General features: G+C 55.6%; 4 protein-coding genes across 5 annotated transcripts; all 4 read left to right on the top strand.

Annotated features, from left to right (window-relative positions):
- The first annotated feature begins 297 nt into the window (after nucleotides 1-297).
- Nucleotides 298-4,545, top strand: RAB33A (RAB33A, member RAS oncogene family). The gene is made up of 2 exons (NM_001391918.1): nucleotides 298-595; nucleotides 4,059-4,545. The coding sequence occupies exons 1-2, from the start codon at nucleotides 377-379 to the stop codon at nucleotides 4,512-4,514; spliced, it is 675 nt and encodes a 224-aa protein (NP_001378847.1). The 5' UTR covers nucleotides 298-376; the 3' UTR covers nucleotides 4,515-4,545.
- A 49-nt stretch (nucleotides 4,546-4,594) lies between these two features.
- RBMX2 (RNA binding motif protein, X-linked 2) lies at nucleotides 4,595-6,916 on the top strand. The gene is made up of 6 exons (NM_001391919.2): nucleotides 4,595-4,628; nucleotides 4,705-4,820; nucleotides 4,982-5,033; nucleotides 5,105-5,234; nucleotides 5,354-5,534; nucleotides 5,957-6,916. Exons 1-6 carry the CDS (start codon nucleotides 4,624-4,626, stop codon nucleotides 6,397-6,399), a joined length of 927 nt encoding a protein of 308 aa, NP_001378848.1. The 5' UTR covers nucleotides 4,595-4,623; the 3' UTR covers nucleotides 6,400-6,916.
- Nucleotides 6,917-7,305: 389 nt separating this feature from the next.
- SLC25A14 (solute carrier family 25 member 14) lies at nucleotides 7,306-14,183 on the top strand. The gene is made up of 9 exons (NM_001012883.2): nucleotides 7,306-7,427; nucleotides 7,496-7,643; nucleotides 7,807-7,901; nucleotides 9,395-9,480; nucleotides 9,726-9,821; nucleotides 10,458-10,582; nucleotides 11,668-11,803; nucleotides 12,028-12,108; nucleotides 12,908-14,183. The coding sequence occupies exons 1-9, from the start codon at nucleotides 7,364-7,366 to the stop codon at nucleotides 12,947-12,949; spliced, it is 873 nt and encodes a 290-aa protein (NP_001012901.2). The 5' UTR covers nucleotides 7,306-7,363; the 3' UTR covers nucleotides 12,950-14,183.
- GPR119 (G protein-coupled receptor 119) lies at nucleotides 13,713-18,049 on the top strand. 2 transcript variants are annotated; one of them, XM_040699092.2, is made up of 2 exons: nucleotides 13,713-16,195; nucleotides 17,109-18,049. In XM_040699092.2, exon 1 carries the CDS (start codon nucleotides 15,229-15,231, stop codon nucleotides 16,189-16,191), a length of 963 nt encoding a protein of 320 aa, XP_040555026.1. In that variant the 5' UTR covers nucleotides 13,713-15,228; the 3' UTR covers nucleotides 16,192-16,195; nucleotides 17,109-18,049.
- The last annotated feature ends 1 nt before the right edge of the window (nucleotide 18,050 follows it).

Genomic DNA, 18,050 nt, shown 5'->3' with positions numbered 1-18,050 from the left:
TTCTCCCTGGGCGCTGTGCAGTTGACCCGATGCCTCTTGCTCCCATCTCTGCCTCTCCGCGGTGCGCGTGCTTCAGGCTGCACGCTGCCGTACCTCCACACTGGGCGCTGCGTGCCAGCACGGCCAGAGGTGTCCCCACGAAGGATGGGGACGGGGAGCCCCGGTCTTCGCCCTCTCTGACGCTGACAGCAGCGGGGTCGGCCCGGGAGGCTGCGACCCGCGCTGGCTCCGCGCGGAGACGTGCGGGGCTGTGCGGGGCGGGGCCGGTGGCGGTGCCGCTGCGCGGGGCGGTCCCGCAGCCTTCCTGCGCCCGACCACCTGATCCGCTCCGCCCGCCGCAGCCGCAGCCTTTGTGTGTGCGGTGCGGCGGTGCGGGATGGCGGCGGGAGGAGGGCGGCCGCCGGGCCCGGATTCCTCGCTGGAGCCCTACGTGCAGACCCGCATCTTCAAGATCATCGTCATCGGAGACTCCAACGTGGGCAAGACGTGCCTGACCTTCCGCTTCTGCGGGGGCACCTTCCCCGACAAGACCGAGGCCACCATCGGCGTGGACTTCAGGGAGAAGACGGTGGAGATCGAGGGGGAGCGCATCAAGGTGGGCCGCGGCGGCCCCGGCGGGCGGATCGCATCGGGGTCCGGAGGCGGTCGGTCCCGGCCCCGCACCGCCCGCGGGCTGCCCGCACGCCGGCTGCCTCCCGGGGGCCGTTCGGATTCCAGCCCGAGGGAGGGGAAGCGGGGAAGGTTTCTCATTGCGGAGACATCTTCCGACCGTGTCACCGCTGCTTTTTGATGTTGGCTTGAGTCTGCGGGGGGTTTGAAGCGATGGCATGGAGCGGAACGCTGCCGGCATCCGGTTAGCTGGCTGCTGACAGCCTCGGGGCGGCCGCCAGCTCCATCAGCTGGGCCGGAGCAGAGCATCTGGGCTGAAGCTGTGCTCAGACAGCGGTGTGTCATGGAGCAGGTGGCTGCAGGGGCTCGCTGGAAGGACGGGGCTCACACTACCTGGTTGCAGGGGGCTCGACAGCTGTGAGTTAACACTCAGAACTGGTGTTAGCAAGCGATAGGAGGATGCAGTTTCAACAGAACTAGAATAGGACTGATTTGCTATATGCAGACCAGTGTCACGACCGTAAGAAGTATATTAGCTCAGACCAGAAGAGCCTTTACTGATGGATCAGAGCAGATCCACAGATGGACTGCAATCGGTACAGAACAGCCTGGGAAGCAGAGTTTGCAGCAGATCTTGGCCTACCCAGTGACACGGATCAGAACAAACAGCAGTCTGTGCAACTGACAGGGAGGGGGCAAACACTGCCATTCTGCTGACAAGTGGGGGGTCAGAAGGTGAAGGACTGATCACAATGAATGCAGAGATAATGTTTGTTGATAAGAACTTTAGTTATGCTTTAAAACTGTCAATGAATCTCTCTCTCCCACTCTCTAGGAGAGCTGTTCATTTTCCCCCTCCCCTGCCTTCCCCAGTTCCACTCAACACCACATATCTGTGTTGTTGCAAGCTGTACTGCAGGCTGGCATGAAGCCTGCCTCGCTGTGCCACCAGCTTGTAATGGTTGTCAGGCTTTTTACTTCTTGGATGTGATTTGTGCTGCAGCAGGCAGGACTGGGAGGCAGCACAGCAAATTGCACCTTCTTCTGGGACCATGCATCCGAGTGGGGAGGTGAGAGGTAGGAGATGTACCCTCCTGCTCCTGCTGTGCCCAGAGTCAAACAGTGTGGGATAAAGAGGCATGGAAATGAATGAGCAGTGCCTCTCTGTTCCAGCACTTTTCCACGCTGTATGATTCTGGGCCAGGTGCTGACACAGCCCGGAGTAGTTTGTACAAAAAAGATTTACTTAAAAAATGCCAGTTCCAGGCTTCAAGGCATTACTTACAAGAGCAAGCAGGACTTATAGAATCACTCACGGCCAGATGTGAGTTGGAAGGGGCCTCTGGAGGCTATCTGGTCTGACCCCCCTGTTTAAGCAAGGCCACCCACAGCACGTTGCCCAGCACCACATCCAGGCAGCTTTTGAACGTATTCATGGAGGAGGATTCTGCAGCTCCCGTGGGCAACCTGTGCCTCTGCTGTCACCCACACAGAAAATAAGCGCTTCCTTATGTTGAGAAGGAACTGCAGTGTTTTGGTTTGTGTCCATGTCTCTTCTGTCATCGCTGGGGACCACTGAAAAGAGCCTGGCTTCTTTGCACCCTCTGTTCAGGTATTTATACCATTTGTGAGATAAGCCCCAACCTTTTCCATGCCGAAGAGTCCCATCTCTCAGCCTGTGATGTGAGGGCTGCTCCCGTCCTTTCATCATTTCAAGGGCCCTTTTATTTCCATTTCTCTCTTGTACTGGGCAGCCTAGACCTGGAGTGCTGAGTCCAGGTGTAGCCTCACCAGTACCAATTAGAGGGGAAGGACCTCCTCCCTTGACCTACTGGCAATACTTTGCCTAACGCAGCTCGGGACATCATTAGCCAACTCTGTATGGGCACATTGCTGGCTCACATTCAACTCAGTGCCCACCAAGACCCCCAGGTCCTCTTATTCCCAGCTGGGTGCCCACACGGTGTCCTGGGGCTGTCGAACTTCAGGCGGCTTGTCAGCCCATTTCTCCAGGCTGTTCAGGTCCCTCTAGATGGCAGCACAGCCCTCTGGTGTATCTGCCACTCCTCCCAGTTCGCCATCTCCGGGCTGGCTGAGGATGCACTCTGCTCCATCATCCAGATTGAGTGAAGGTGCTGAACAGGAGGGGGCACAGTATTGACCCCTGGGGTACCCTGCCTCTTACCGGCCCCCAAACGGACTTTGCACCCACTGATCACCACTCTCTGGGTTTGACCATCCAGCCAGTTTGTAATGCACTTCATTGCTCATCCAGCCCAGGCTTCATCAGTTTTTCCGTGAGGATCTTGACAGGTGTCAAAAGCTGTATTCAAGTGTCCCTAGCCTTCTTTTTGTCACCCAAATACTTGGATAAAGCCATTCCCGGGGCCTTTAACATCTCTTGTCACGTTCAGTGCTATCTGTGTTTTTGCTCTCTAAACCACCCCCGTGTGCTCGGACATGTCTGTATACCTCTCACATCACTTGTCTCACCTTCCACCTTCCCTGTACTTCCTCTTCGTACCTCTTGGCATTTTTGCCTGACTTCCTATTCACTCAGAAGGACAGCTCTTGAGCTCAGGTACGTCAGTATTAGCTAGCTTTCTTTGGTCCCTTTTTCCTATAGGGCCTTAACCCACAGGACACTTGCAAGCAGATCTTTGAAGAGGCCAAAATCTGCTCTCACTGTTGTGGCCTTGCGTTTTGCCCTGCTCCTTCTGCTCAGGATCCTGAACTCCATCACCTTGTGGTTAATGAGATGGCTTTGACCTTGACAGCTGCCCTGGTGAAGCTGACCCAGCACAGCACCTTCCCCCATTGGCTCTTCTATCACTTGGGTCACGAAGTTGTCACCAATGCTCTCCAGGAATCTCGCACTTCGTGCTCTGCTGTGTTGCCCCTCCAGCATACACAGGAATGCTTGAAGGCCTCCAGGAGGGCCTGAGCCTGTGACCACGAGGCTCCTTCTATCCGCACAGGGCCTCATCCAGTTACTGTTCCTGCTCAGGCTGGAACTGCCCACTGCCGTGTCGCCAGGGCTCTCTGCTCTTTAATCCTAACCCTCATTTCTCAGCTGGCCCCTCCCCCAGGCAGAGCTCCACGCAGGAACGCCGCTCCCTTTGCCTTGCCTACGCAGCGCATCATTCAGGGTTCTCTTATTCACCATAGCATTAGGTGGGCTGCCGTGCTAATCTAGTCTGACGCTCCTGAAACGAGCAGTCCTGTGCAGCTGGTGGCAGGGCTGATGGCCGCGTGCGCCACGATGCAGCCCAGCACCGCCTTCCTGGCCAAGGTAAGTCATGGGGCCGGGGCTTCTCCCCCTCACAGCACGGGGACGGAGGCGTGCTGCCCGCCGAGCGTCACGCAGCCGCAGCACACCTCCCTGCAGCAGCAACCCCTGCTCAGGTGGGCAGCCGGCGGCCTCAAGAACCCCGTGTTGTGCTTCTTAGGTGCAGGTGTGGGACACGGCCGGGCAGGAGCGGTTCCGGAAGAGCATGGTGGAGCACTACTACCGCAACGTGCACGCCGTCGTCTTCGTGTACGACGTCACCAAGATGACGTCCTTCACCAACCTCAAGATGTGGATCGAGGAGTGCAACGGGCACGCCGTGTCCCCCCTCGTCCCCAAAGTGCTGGTAGGGAACAAGTGTGACTTGAAGGACCTGATCCAAGTGCCGTCCAGCATGGCCCTCAAATTCGCCGACGCCCACAACATGCTGTTGTTCGAAACCTCAGCCAAGGACCCTAAGGAGAGCCAGAACGTGGAGTCCATCTTCATGTGCCTGGCCTGCCGGCTGAAGGCGCAGAAATCGCTGCTCTATCGCGATGTGGAGAAGCGGCCGGGCCGGGCGCAGAAGCTGGAGCAGTCGCGCGACGCCCACGGTAAAAGCGCGTGTCCGTGCTGAGCGCGCCCAATAAAGTCTGTGCGGAGCCCGCTGTGCGCTCGGACTCTTTGCTTTGCTCGGCGCGCACGCGCGGGCGGAGCGGGGCGCATGCGCAGTGCGCGCCGCCGCCATGAAGTAGGTTCGGTGGGGGGCGGGCGTGGGGAGGGGGGGTGCGCGCCCGGCCGGTGCTAACGGTGCCCATCGCCCTCAGCCCGCTGACGAAGGTGAAGCTGATCAACGAGCTGAACGCGCGGGAGGCGGAGCTGGGCGTGAGTGAGGCGGTGTCGTGGCACGCCGAGTACAAGGACAGCGCCTGGGTCTTCATCGGTACGTGTAGGCCGCGATGGGGGGGGCGGTGTGGAGGGGATGAGGAGAGCGCGGGGCGGCTGTGCGGGGCTCCGTGCCGGGCCCGGTGTGGGTCCTTCGCGCTGGGCCTGCCCGCCCCCCATCGCCGCCCTCTCTTCTCCCCTCCCCTCCCCTCCCCGCAGGCGGGCTGCCCTACCAGCTGACAGAGGGGGACGTCATCTGTGTGTTCTCGCAGTAAGTGCCCCCCCCTTCCCCTTGCTGTGCCCCTACAGCCCTGCTGTGCGGCTGCTGATGGTGTGTTTCAGGTACGGGGAGGTGGTGAACATTAACCTGGTGCGGGATAAGAAGACTGGGAAGTCTAAAGGGTTTTGCTTTCTGTGCTATGAGGACCAGAGGAGCACCGTTCTTGCTGTTGATAACTTCAATGGGATCAAGGTGAGCGGTGGGGCTGTGTGGCTGCAGCAGCTCCTGGAGCACCGCATCACGTCAGGGAGGAGCTCCATCAGCTGCCGGCCCCGCAGCACACTTTGCTGACTACGTGTGTCCTGTCCTAGATCAAAGGAAGGACGATCCGAGTGGACCACGTGGCCAACTATCGGCCTCCCAAGGACTCCGATGATTTAGATGATGTCACAAAAGCCCTCCATGCAAAGGGCTGCGGAGTGAAAACGCCACCTCATACGTCATCGGATTCCTCGTTGGAGGATGACGACACGCCGGTCCAAAAGCAAAAAGGTGAAATGCATTTCTGCCAGTCTTTACCCCGGGTGGGAGGATCTGGATGGGTCTCAGGGACTCTTAGCTCAGCCTACAGCAGGGATAGGTATCCTCTTGAAAAGAGATGCAACCCTAACGTCCAGGCTATACTCTGTGATCTGTGTCGTGGTGCCAGTATTTACCCTTATCTGTGATCACTGACCCCCAGCCTCTGAAGATCCTTATTTTGCAAGTTATAGTAGCACTCTTCTTGGAGAAAAGGAGCTGTCTACTAGGCTGCAGGGATGTTGCAAGGGGGGGTGTTGGACAGTGGGGTCAGGGAGGAGAAAGGCTCCAAAAATGCCTTTAAAAAAAGAAACAGCTCTGATGCTCTGTAACAGAGCTTGTGAAGATGATGCTTGCAGGACTGTCCATCCCTAAAGATGAACCTTTTGTTTCAGATAAAGAGAAGAGTAAACATGAACGGCAAAAGCAGAGCTCTCAGGCTTCAAAGAGAGCAGCGTCTGTTGAAGAGGCACATCCGAGAATCAAGATTAAAAAGGAGAAGGAAGATCCTGGCTACGACCGATACGCTGGTGGGAGTCAGCAGTCCTGCAGTGAGCCTGAGAGGAAACACGTGAGCAGGACACAGCGAGATGAGGAAGAGCAGAGGCACCAGAGGTCTTTGGGGAGGAGAGGGGAAAAGAGCTCCCAGGAACACAGAGGGCAGAACAGTTCACGGGAAGAGAGAGGAGAGGTTAGCAGGAAGGGTGAGGGGCACAGCAGCCGGCGAGAAGAGTGTCCTGAAGGAAGCAGATCCAGGCACCGGTGGGAGAACAGCACCAGAGAGCCCCATTCCAAGCACAGGGAGCGTGGTTCCACCAGAGATTCCAGCCGTCACTGAGCCCTGGTGCTGCACCCTCTGGGCCACAGCTGTGCCCACCAAGAGACAGCTGCACACTGTGAGCTGCACCAGGAGCCTCTCTGCAGCTTCCTGGTCTGTTCTTGAGGGTACCACAGCTGGGGTCTCATCTCACACACACCACTTTGACTCGTTGGCTCCTCAGACAGGGCTCTCTCTGTGCCGTGGACTGGGATGTGAGCTCTGTTGCTGCCTTGCTCAGCCCTTCTGTGCAGTGGCATCCCACAGATAACTGTGGAGGGGCTCATGGCACAGCATGGGCAGTAGGGGTCCGAGCAGCAGGATGCTGTGGACCCCCAAACCGCCCACGTTGTTCAGTGGGAGCATCCCTGTGTGCAGTGGGGCCGGTGGGTGCCTGCAGGCAGGCGGAGTGCTTTGTGCCCCCAGCCTGTCCCACTTACCTTGCTTATGAGATGGATCTCAAAGGCTGTGCTGCTGAGTCATCGCAGCTCATGTTTGTTTTCAGCTCCTTTTAATAAAATTGATCTGTTAACCAGAAGAGACAGCTGGGAGCACCACTTCTGTGTCCGGGTAATGGGGAAAGGTGTACTTTCTCGTGCTGTTTGGGCTGAACATCGATGGCAACTGATAGAGAAAGGGAGAGAACACAGCGATGACTTTGAGCTGCATCTGGTCGCTGCCGGAGCCCTCGCTTCGCTAAATAGCTTTCCCCGCCCTCTACCCAGTGGGTTTCGGGGTGGTTTCAGTTGGTGTCGTAGCTGCAGCCCTCGCCTGTCTCCTCACCCTCCGTTCTCGGGAGCGGGGAGTGCGGGAGGCGCTGAGGGAGCCCCAACTCCGGACCGAGCTGCTGGCGCCTCGCCGCCAGGGGGCGCCCTCCGTCTGCAGCATGTCGCAGTGCGCTTCCGGTTCTGGTGCGCTTCCGGTTCCGGGGCGGGGCGAGGCGAGGCAGTGTCCGGCCCGGCGCGGCGGCGCGCTCCGCCATGCCATGTCCGCGCTGAACTGGAAACCCTTCGTGTATGGCGGGCTCGCCTCCATTGTGGCCGAGTTCGGTGAGGTGGGGCGGGCGGCGGGCATCAGCGCGGGGCCGGCGGGGCGCTGACGGCCGCTCTCCCCGCAGGCACGTTCCCCGTGGACCTGACCAAGACGCGCCTGCAGGTGCAGGGCCAGAGCGCCGATGCGCGGTTCCGCGAGGTGCGCTACCGCGGCATGTTCCACGCCCTGTTCCGCATCTGCCGCGAGGAAGGCGGCCGCGCCCTCTACTCGGGGTGAGTACGGAGCCGGGGGGGCTGAGGGGCTGTGCGGTCTCGGAGGTGGCGGAGCCGCTGCGGGGGTGGTCGCGGCACGAGGCGCCTCCCGGCGGTCGGCGCTGCGCCCCGGGGTGCCGCCCCGCTGGGAGCTTCAGCTGCCGCCGTTCGTTCCCCCGCTCAGGATCGCCCCGGCGCTGCTGAGACAGGCGTCCTACGGCACCATCAAGATCGGCATCTACCAGAGCCTGAAGCGGCTGTTCGTGGATCGCCTGGAAGGTCTGTGATAGGAACGTGGCGCAGCTCCTCTGCCACAGATGCACGGCGTGGCTCTGCGCCCTCTGTTCTGTGTGGGTTTGCTCGTTCCTTTCCCTGCCCTTCCCAGCTATGGGTCTCCAAGAGATGGAGTTCTCTCTTTGTGCTGTGCAGCTGTGTTACGTGCAGGGATGGGCTGCAGCAGCAGTTGGGATCTCACTGCGCTTGACACCGCCTACAGTCACTGAGATGGTCCCCAAGCTGAACACATCCGTGCTTCCCCCAGCTTTTATCTTTGTTTTGCAATGTCAGAGCCCAGGAAACCTCCAGCATACTGACAGAGGCCTGTCCCTTCTCATTAGCTTCAGGGAAGACATCATCTCCCAGCTGTGCTCCCTGTACTGCTCTGTGTTACTTGGGTTGTAACCTTCGCTAGGAAGCCTTCCCGTCATCCTCTTGAAGTCCTTCTGTCTGAACATAGCAGCTCTGGTTAAGAAGTTGTCCAATTCATGAGCTTTTGCTGTGATTAAGGAGATAAGAAACAGTGAGTGCTCTTGGCTCTGGTGACAGGAGCCTCTGTTGCTCTTACTTGTAAGACAGTAGAGCGGCCAAAGTTGAAGATGTCTTTACTGGAGGAGCTGCACATGCAGTTCTGTATCCTGTCCCATCATGAATGAATACACATGATGTTCAACCTGGGAAGGTGAGGTGAGAGATTCACACCAGCAAGAGGACCAGGCGTGCAATGCACTAGACCTGTTCTCCAGGGGCTGCCCTCTTCTTGAGCGATGCCTCTCCCTGTGGATGGTTCTGTGCATGTGCTCTGGGCTGCCCATCTCACTTGCTATTGCAGCATTTCCAGTTGTGAGTACTGTTGTTTGAATATTTGTCTCCCTACAGGCCTGGGGCAGCACGTGGCCTGGTCTCCTCTGGGAAGTGCTGTGGTCAGTACCAGCAAAGGGCCTTTTTCCAATGTAACCATCAATCTAATACTGGACCTGGAAGTCTTGGATTTTTTTTTCTTCTCTGGAACTAATTGCATCTAACTTTCTCTGCCTGGATCATCTACTCTATTTTTCAGGGAGGCTGCATATTCTGAGTGTGGCCAGCTGGGGCTCCAAATTAAAACTAATTGATGTCAGATTGCCTTGAGAAGTGTTTAGTTGCCCCTCTGTCTCGCCACTGTCCGTTATGAGAAACGCAGCCCTGGGCACTGAAATCTCACATGATTGTTTAGCACTTTCCTGTATAGCAGCCCTTTTCTTATCTGATCAGCTAGAATTGGCAGTCAGACCTGCTTCTCTCTGACAGTGTGCTGCTGTTTCAGCCTCTGCTTTTTGTCTCTGGCAGCTGCAGATAGGTCTGCTGTCAGCTGGTGGTAAGCGGCCAGTTTCTGCTTGTGCAGCTTCACCATGTGATTTGCAAAGTTAGCTTTCCAGAGCTTCTTGCTTGTTCAGTACAGCCTGTACACCTTCTCTTTAGATCTTTAGGATCTGACTTTCTTTTCTTGATTGCAGATGAAACGTTATTAATCAACGTAATATGTGGAGTGGTTTCAGGGGTGATCTCCTCTGCACTTGCCAATCCAACAGATGTGCTGAAGGTAAGAAGTGTGTGTGTGTGTCCAGTGAGCCCAGTGCAGTTTGCCATATGCTCCTGCTTTCTAACAAGGGTGCGTCACTCCCAGCTGCGGTGGGGTGCTCTCTCTAAGCCACTACTGCTACTTTGGGCTTGTTATGAATGGGAGTTGCTCTGTTGCTCCTTTCTACCAGGAAATCCATCGAGCTGTTATTCTTGCCCTTGGGGCGGGCGCTGGTGCTGTTCCCCTGACTTGCACATTTCTTTCAGATTCGAATGCAAGCTCAAGGCAATTTGTTCCAGGGTGGCATGATTGGCAGCTTCATCGATATCTACCAGCAAGAGGGTACCCGAGGCCTCTGGAGGGTGAGCACCAGCTGCTGGAAACCCCTCACCTCCACTAGTATCAGAATTAAAAGCTTCCTCAGCTTGTTTGCTGCTTCTTCTCTGAGCCCAACTGCAGCTCTGTGAGCCAAGGATGGTAGTGGAGTTCTTCTCCTGGTTAGCAGGCAAACAGGAGCGTGTCTGTGGTGGAGATTGGGTCTGTGCTGAGGCAGTGTCAGCACTGGGCCATGCAAACCTGGTTCCCAGGGCTGAAGCTGGTCCCTGGGTGGAGCAGTATTTAGGTCTGGGCAAGCAGACCGCGTCTTTTGTGGTACAGGATTTTTTCTGGTGTTGAAATTTCAGTATGCTGGTGAGGAAGAAAAGTGCACAATAGCCTTATTCCTCTGTGGGCTAGAGGCAGAGAAGCAGCATCTGGTTAATCTGGGTGTGGTAAAACTGCCAGGGTGGAGAATGGAGGAGTCCTCCTTAGCTTTGGAGTTACACTGGGAGACAGTGAACAAGCTCTACCTCAAGCTTCAGCTGCAAGGCAGGATGATGAGGATACCAAGTGTCCTGTTGAGAGAGAGACCCTTGAAAGGAGGCTGGGAAGAGGTGTTATACAACCTGTGGGTCTCAAGGCAGCAGTTCATGCTTGTGACAGATGTTTGTGTTCTGCAGGGTGTTGTTCCAACAGCCCAGAGAGCTGCCATTGTGGTTGGGGTGGAGCTGCCAGTCTACGACATCACCAAGAAGCACTTAATTCTGTCAGGCCTGATGGGTGATACAATCTTCACCCACTTTGTGTGAGTATTTGCTGCAGCTGCTGCACTCTCCAGGCTTGGCAGGGTGTGTGGAGCAGAGGAGCAAGGTGGGATTTGGAGATCTGTTTATAGAGCAAGAGCTCTGGAGCTGCCAAGAACAAGCTGAGTGCTCCTGAGGGATCTGCTGTGTTGGCTGGAGCAGCTATGGATGCCCAGAAAGTATCTCTAGAGAGGCCTCCCTGGAGAGGGAACCTGGCAGAAATCCTCCTGGTGAAGTGAAATAAAAGCTTGAATTCAGTTCACTGATTACCAGAAATGCTGTTGCTCCATTTTGCTGCCATGGTGTGAACCTGGCAGGAGTTCTAGGTGTGATTAATGGTAGCACTAGGTCGAAAGAGCTGCTCCAGTCCGAGGTTCTCCTCTGCAGAAGATGTCAGCTCGCAGCCATTGCTATAGGAGTTTTGTGAAACAAACAGGGGTGCAAAACTGACTGGAAGAATAACACCCTGAGCAATCTGACCTAGTTTTGAAGTTGGCCCTGCTCTGAACAGGAGGTGGATTAGAAACTTCCCAGAGCCTTTCTTCACCTACATCTTCCTATTATTCTTCTAGCAGACACTGTAGCTGGAGGTGCTGCAGTGCTTCTGTTGGGTTTGCCTGCTGTGGGCTGAAGGTGACGAGCACTAGACCATATGTGCAGGGAGGAGACTAGCAGCTGCATGCTCCCTGTGGCTGCCTTTGGTCTGCCTCCCTCCTTCCCTGCCATGAAGGAATGTTTGCTCTGGGGAGAAGGATGTGCTTTTCCAAGAGGCCGCCTTCAGGTCCATGTCACCTTGTCAGCACCCAGAAACACTTACTGGACTGCAGATGGCCCTCTGGATACCTGACAGTGGGCCCTGGCAGGGTGTTCGTTAGATGGAGCTGAGCATTATGCTTCCCTAGCTCTCGGTCTCAGTGTGGTATTGGTTCTGGGTGGGAGCAGACAGTACAGCTAATGTTTACTGCTAAATGCCTTTCATGGAATCGAGTGAAAGGTACTCTTGTGCTTACGTCCAGGCCTTATGTCCTGTCTGAGCCAGACTGGCCATATTCAGAGCTATTTCTCTCTCATGTTTTGGTATATCTAGTTCCAGTTTTACGTGTGGGCTGGCAGGGGCGATTGCCTCCAACCCTGTGGATGTGGTGCGGACACGGATGATGAACCAGCGAGCGATAGTGGGCAGTGTGGAGCTCTACAAGGGCACTCTGGATGGTCTTGTGAAGGTAAGGAGGTGACACGGGTGGGCAAATCACTGTTTTTGGAGGCTGGCTGCAGTTGAAATACGGGCTGGGTGGGCAGACAGTGAGGTGTATTGAAAACTGGCTGAATGGCCAAGCCCAGAGAGTAGTGGTGTTCCCACAGCAGAGGTCCTCTTTGGCTGTCTACAGAATCTGTGACTGATCCTACGTTGGGTCTGATAACTGATCTGTCTCTTCTTTCCCCCCAGACATGGAAGAGTGAAGGGTTCTTTGCACTCTATAAAGGTTTCTGGCCCAATTGGCTTCGGCTCGGTCCGTGGAACATCATTGTATCCTTCAGTATGCTGCTGGGAGGTCATGAGTATGGACAGGCGGGGGAAGACTGAGCTGTAAATGGAAGTTCAGAGCAGACACCCTGATGGGGTACCTCTTTGTCTTAGTCCAGAGCAACTCCCCCTGTTATGCTTGGACAGACATAGACTGCGATGTGACTGCAGGTGCTTCAAGCACCAAAAAACACCACTGGCTGTGACTGCTCCTTCTGGCAGCTCTGTAGGTGGCTTATGCAGAGACTTCCAGTGCAGCAGCATAGGCATTTTCCTGTAAAGTTAGTGCTTTCAAGTGCCTGGCTTTAAACTTTCCATTTAGCCTGAGCTGCTGGAGTTGCAGCGGTTTCAGGATTGGCTCCTGTTTCAGGAGGGAAGCCTGGGGAGTATTCTCCTCTTGAGACAGGTGCTGACCTGCTCTGCAGAATCATTAGTCACTGCTGTGCTGCTGTACTGGTTTCTTCATTCCCTCTGACCTGGTGTATATAAATTATTTTAAAGAAGTCCCTGCTTAGAAAAACCCAGTTTGAATCGTTTCCCTTTCCTTGTGGTCCAGGCAAGCCTTGGCCAGCTTGATTTTTGGGTCAGTTTCTTCCCTCTCCTGGTAGCCTCCTTCCACAGCTCTCTTCCATCTGTATGGATTACTTTATGCTGCCCGGCAGAGGAGATTCCCTGTGTTGGTTTTCAGCTATACTATGCTGATGATCTGCCTGCCTCGCCTTCTGAGGTTTGGCCTGGTTATGAGGGAGGTGCAGTGCAGCTGCTGTGTGTATTTGGCCTAATTCCTTGACTTTTCCTTCAGTTTTTTATCACATATGAGCAACTGAAGCGCCTTCCATTCTGAGAGCTAGCTTCATTCCACGAGTGTCATCTTCAAGGCTCACAGCAGTGTTTTGCTGCAGCCTTCATTTCACCATCCACCCGTTTTGATGTTTTGTTACATGTGGGTCCGGACTCTCCTCCTCCCCCACATTCATGGCTCCTGAAGGTTGTTGTGGCTGAAGTGTAACTGGGAGGCTGATGGCAGGTACTGCATGCTTTGTTCCACACAGAGGCAAGTATTAACTGTGCACGAGTGTCTGGGCCTGAAGCAATATCTTCTGTGAAGATCTGTGCATTCCAGTGGCCCTTTGATGCAGCTGTGGTTTGTTTGACTCATGTGCATTGTTCTGCCATACCTGTGGGGTGAGGCTGGAGGCTGGACAGGGGTGCTGTCATGTTTTCTTGCAACCTGTAACCTCATTAAATTATTTATTGACTGGATGGCATGAGTTGGTGTTTGTGCAGACTTAGCACAGGTATATTTTTCAGAGCAGATGCTGTGTCTGCCCTTAGAGACAAGAGAAGTTTTTTTTTTCCCAGCACACTATATATCCTTTTTTTTTTTTTCCCCTAAATACATTATTTTTTCTTCATACCCTTTAAACTTCATTACAATGAATGTATTTCTAAGAGACAGTTTGATAGTCAGGAAATTATGGTGCCATAAAAGCAAACAGTTCTTATCCCTACTTCCTTCCTCCTCTGTGGGAGAGCTTTGGTCCGGATGAAGGTCCCATGTGATGTGCAGCAATGCTTCCTGCTTGAGACTGCTGCAAAGTGACGTTCTCTGTGCAGATTGCACAAGGGATGTTCAGCCAAACAAAGGAGAGAGAGTTATTTGCGTGGTTCTGCAGGAACCTGGTTGAATGCATAAGGAAGGCGAGGCCTGTGGACTTAAATAGTGCCATGAATGGAGGTGATCCTACAAGGATGGGAGGGTCAGTTTCAGAGTTAAGCTGTAAGTTACCAGGGGCTGGGAGCAGAGGATTGAAAGCAGACAACGTTTGCGTGCTTCAGCTTGCCTTAAGAGAGTTTCTGAATGTTCAAAGTAAAGAAGAAGTGATGTGATGGATCGATACGAATCCATTTGAGAGAGGAATTTTAACAGTAATTGTACACATTCGTTTGGTTTTCTTCACGTTGCTGTAACTTTAGTTGTGGAGCAGATCCTTCTGTGCAGTTATACTGATGGTTGTAATTTCCTTCCCGACAGCCGTTGCTCAGAAATGCATCAACAGTGTATTTGTAGCCTCTTAGGGGTTTTTGGTTTTGTTTCTTTCGATGTGAAGTGCTGGTGGGAGGCTCTTCTTTCCACCCCCAGCACCTACAACCTGCCCTGTGCCACGCTCTGCCTTTGGCTGTGCCAGCACTGTGTTCTCAGCTATATCCTGACCTTGGTCGTGCTCAGCCTCTCCCAAGCAGCCTGCTCACCTCTGGTTGCTATTTGATAGAGGAAGGCTGAAGCCTTCCCTGTTTCCTGGCAGCTCTGATTTTTCCACTTCTTGATTCCAGAGAGGTGGCTTTGTTTAAAGGGGTCAGTGTTATCTCTTTGGTCCCTATGGGAAGAGGCTGCTGTAGTTCTGACAGTGACCCTGCAGAAGCCACGAGCTGTACCACCTGTACATCTTAGTGGGCTTTTCTCCTTTATCTGCATCTGCGTCAAAGCCAAGTACTGGCTCTGCTCAGGTCCTTAGTGCTTGGCTGGTGTGCCCACCTCCCTGTGTGCCACCACGGCAGCACCACTGGACAAGGAGGAGTGATCAGGGTGTGATCCTGGTGCTGAAATGGACCACAGCCCCTAGGCAGGTCTCATGGTTGCACTGGGAGATGATGGAGAGGCCAACAGCAGTACGGGCGGCCCCGGAATGGGAGATGCTGAAACACCCTGTGCAGGGGGCTGCTGCCCTGCTGCTGGGACAGGGAGCCAGGGGAGCACGTGTGGGCTGTTCAGGAGGAGAGTGGCGTCAGCCCAGCCTCACAGCCTTCCTGCTCAGTGCTGTGTGCTCACCCTCCTGCTCTGGGGTTGTCTGGAAACGTGGCACGAGGGGAGGGACCTCTGTGGGCACAGCGGGTGCTGTGAGTGCATCAGTCCCTTCTAGCACAGCAGAATTCTGCTCTGCAGCCTGAGGCACTGCTACACCCACGGCTTTCACGGCACCACCTGGAGAGCGAGGAGCTGTGCTCACAGCTGCCCACTGCCTGCTTACTGAGCTGTTCATGCCAAGAAGCCTCAGGTGAGGAATGCTCTAGGATCGTGCTGTGGACACGCCATCTTTGGGTTGTGCCCTGCAGTGGCCAGACATGGCTAGCTTGGCTGTGGGAATCATCCTTGCTGTGCTGGCTCCGCTCATCATCACTGCCAACGTGCTGGTGGCCATTGCCCTCCTTCGCCTTATCTGGAAGACCGGCTACAAGGGACACTACTTTGTCCTTAATCTTGCTGCTGCAGATGCCCTGGTTGGTTTGTCAGTTGCAGGTCTGATCAGGGATGAGTTATTTGAGCGCTCTCATCCCCCACATATGTTCTGTGTCCTGCGAATGGCTTTTGTGACCACCTCTTCTGCTGCTTCTATCCTATCCCTGACCCTGGTGGCGTGTTACAGGCACCTGGCGATCAGAAAGCCTTTCCACTACCATCAGCTGGTCACGGGCATGCGGGTGGGGCTGCACTTGGTGGGGCTCTGGCTGCTTGCTGGCATCGTTGGCTTCCTCCCACTCCTTATCCCAGGCTTTCAGAAGATCCCTCTTGAGGAAAAATGCTCCTTCTTCGGAGTCTTCCACCTCCGCTACATGCTCATTGTCTCCTGCATGGGCTTCTTTCCGGCCCTGTTTCTCTTCATTTATCTCTATTGTGACATGCTGAAAATTGCCTCTGTGCACGTGCAACAGATCCGGGAAGTGGAACGTGCGGGGCTGGCCAGGGGCACCACCAGTGACATGAAGGCCATGCGCACCGTGGCCATGCTCATCGGGTGCTTTGTGCTGTCCTGGCTGCCATTTTTCATCGCTGGCATCGTGCAAACTGTGTGTACCGAGTGCTTCCCCTACAGAGTCCTTGAGAGTTACCTCTGGCTGTTGGGACTGTGCAACTCCCTCCTGAACCCCTTGCTCTACTCCTACTGGCAGAAGGACGTGCGGCGGCAGCTCTCCCAGCTGGCTGCTGGTGTGAAGAGGAAAGCCCTTCGTGTGGGGAAGGGTTGCTGTTTCCCCAGCAGAGGCACCAAATCCATTCCCACTGTGTCATGCTTGCAGCTCCAGGACTGACGTGGTAAGGAGTGGCTACCACTGGCTTTCCTTCCAGCTTGTCTCCTTCACCTGAACTGTGAACCTGGGGGCTGCCAGCTGGGTAATGGGTTTTGGATGGGGTAGGACAGCTCTGCATGCTAATTCTTAGACACAGCGCAACCAGCGCAGCTGGTTCTGCACCAGCTCCAGGGCACCCCAAACTGCAGGTGCGTGGCACACGTTGAATTTTGCTTGGAGAGCTTCAGCAAGAGCTGCCTTGTGTGTGGTGGGACCAAGCCTTCCACAGACTAAGATTCATCTTTTGCTGCCTGGCTTTCCCCAGCCCACATCTGGGAGCCGTCTGCTGTCCCTTCTGCCTGCAGCAGCACATGGGGCAGGGCTGCTCTCACTGTGTTGGCTCTGTCACCCCATCACTGCCTTACCTAAACCAAACTCGCAATCCAACAGATGCAATCTGGGCTCTCTCTCAAACCCTCCTCTGATGAGGATCAATCCCGGAGGCAGAGGTGAGGGGCGTGGGTCTGGGGTCTCTGCTGTAGTGCAGATGCAGTGAGAGGCCTGGCTGTTCTTTGGCTGTATGTGCACTGGAGCAAAAGCTGAGCAGCCCCAGCTGTGGTGTGCCTGGGAGAGGTGCAGGGCAGCACCGGTTTGCGCTGTTACTGTTTGGTTTGAGCTGTAAAGCAAGTTAATGAGTGACTGACCGAGTGCTGAGCAGGAAGGACTGCCTTGGAGACAGGGAAAACCTTGTGCAGAAGGGCTGCTTCGTCCCACCAATGCCATAGGACTGGTTATGGGGTGATGAGGATGCCTCTACACCGACCCAGCAGATGGGAACACACAGCAGTGACCGATGGACTGCTGGTCCTGCCAGAGGCTGTGACGTTCTCTCATTGCTTTTTGTCAAGCTGTAACCATTTGTAACGTCCACACAGCAGGAACAGCTCCCTCAGAACAGGGCCCTTAGCTGAGGCCTCGCTCCAGTCTGAAAATGGGGATGCTTCACACAACCAGTAGTTGGTTCCTCCGCTGTCACCTGCCCTGCTGGTGGAGATGAAGGCTCAAGGCCTTATTCCATGCACAGATGTGGACCTGCCTCGGTCCTGAGGCCGTCATCATCATCTCAGAGGAAAGGCAAAAATAAAAGCACCCTACTGAGAGCAAAAGCAAAGCAGCAGCTGCCCCGTGGCACCCATCTCTGTGCCTGGGAGAGGCCTGAGCCCAACCACCACACAACGTATCCTGTTCCTGTGAAGGAAAGAGCCCGAGATAAGGCTCGTACAGAACAGATGGGCTCTGGGGGTGAACTGATGCCTCGCAGGTGGGTTTGGTGGGCGGATCCGCTCTGACTCAGCCCTGGGGATCGGCACATCATCTGCCAGCGTGACGTGCGTGCCGTCTGCGCTCGGCACGGCGTGGGCTCCACCAGCTGCTGCTTTGCAAGGCCGACCCATCCTCGCCGAGCGTCCGACGAGGCCGGAGCCGTCCTCTGCCTCCTCCAACGCCGCTCCTGCGGGCGCCCACTGGCTGTGGAGACCGAGCGGGACTCCTTCGCGCGTCTGCCGCGGTCCCGCCGTCCACGGGCACAGCCGCGGGCGGGGTTTGCGCCCGGGCAGAGCGGAGGGGTGGGCGGCTGGCGGCGCCCCCACCCGCAGCGGGGATAGCATCTCCTCGTGCCGGAGCTGCCGGGGGGCGATGACGCGCTCCGGGACGCAGCCAGCAGGAGGCGGAGCGTCGGCCCGCAGTGCAGCGCGGGTCCCTCGCCGCGTCCCCGCTTTGCTTCTCCTCTCCCGGCTCCGAGCGCCGCAGGAGGGCTGAAGAGAGAGCGGTTCCTCTGTTTGCTGTCCGGTCGGCTGAATAAATAGCGTTGCTGCCGGTCT

This window comes from Gallus gallus, chromosome 4, assembly GCF_016699485.2.
Source record: "Gallus gallus isolate bGalGal1 chromosome 4, bGalGal1.mat.broiler.GRCg7b, whole genome shotgun sequence".
Classification (NCBI taxonomy): domain Eukaryota; kingdom Metazoa; phylum Chordata; class Aves; order Galliformes; family Phasianidae; genus Gallus; species Gallus gallus.
This window is presented reverse-complemented; position numbering and strand designations above follow the sequence as displayed.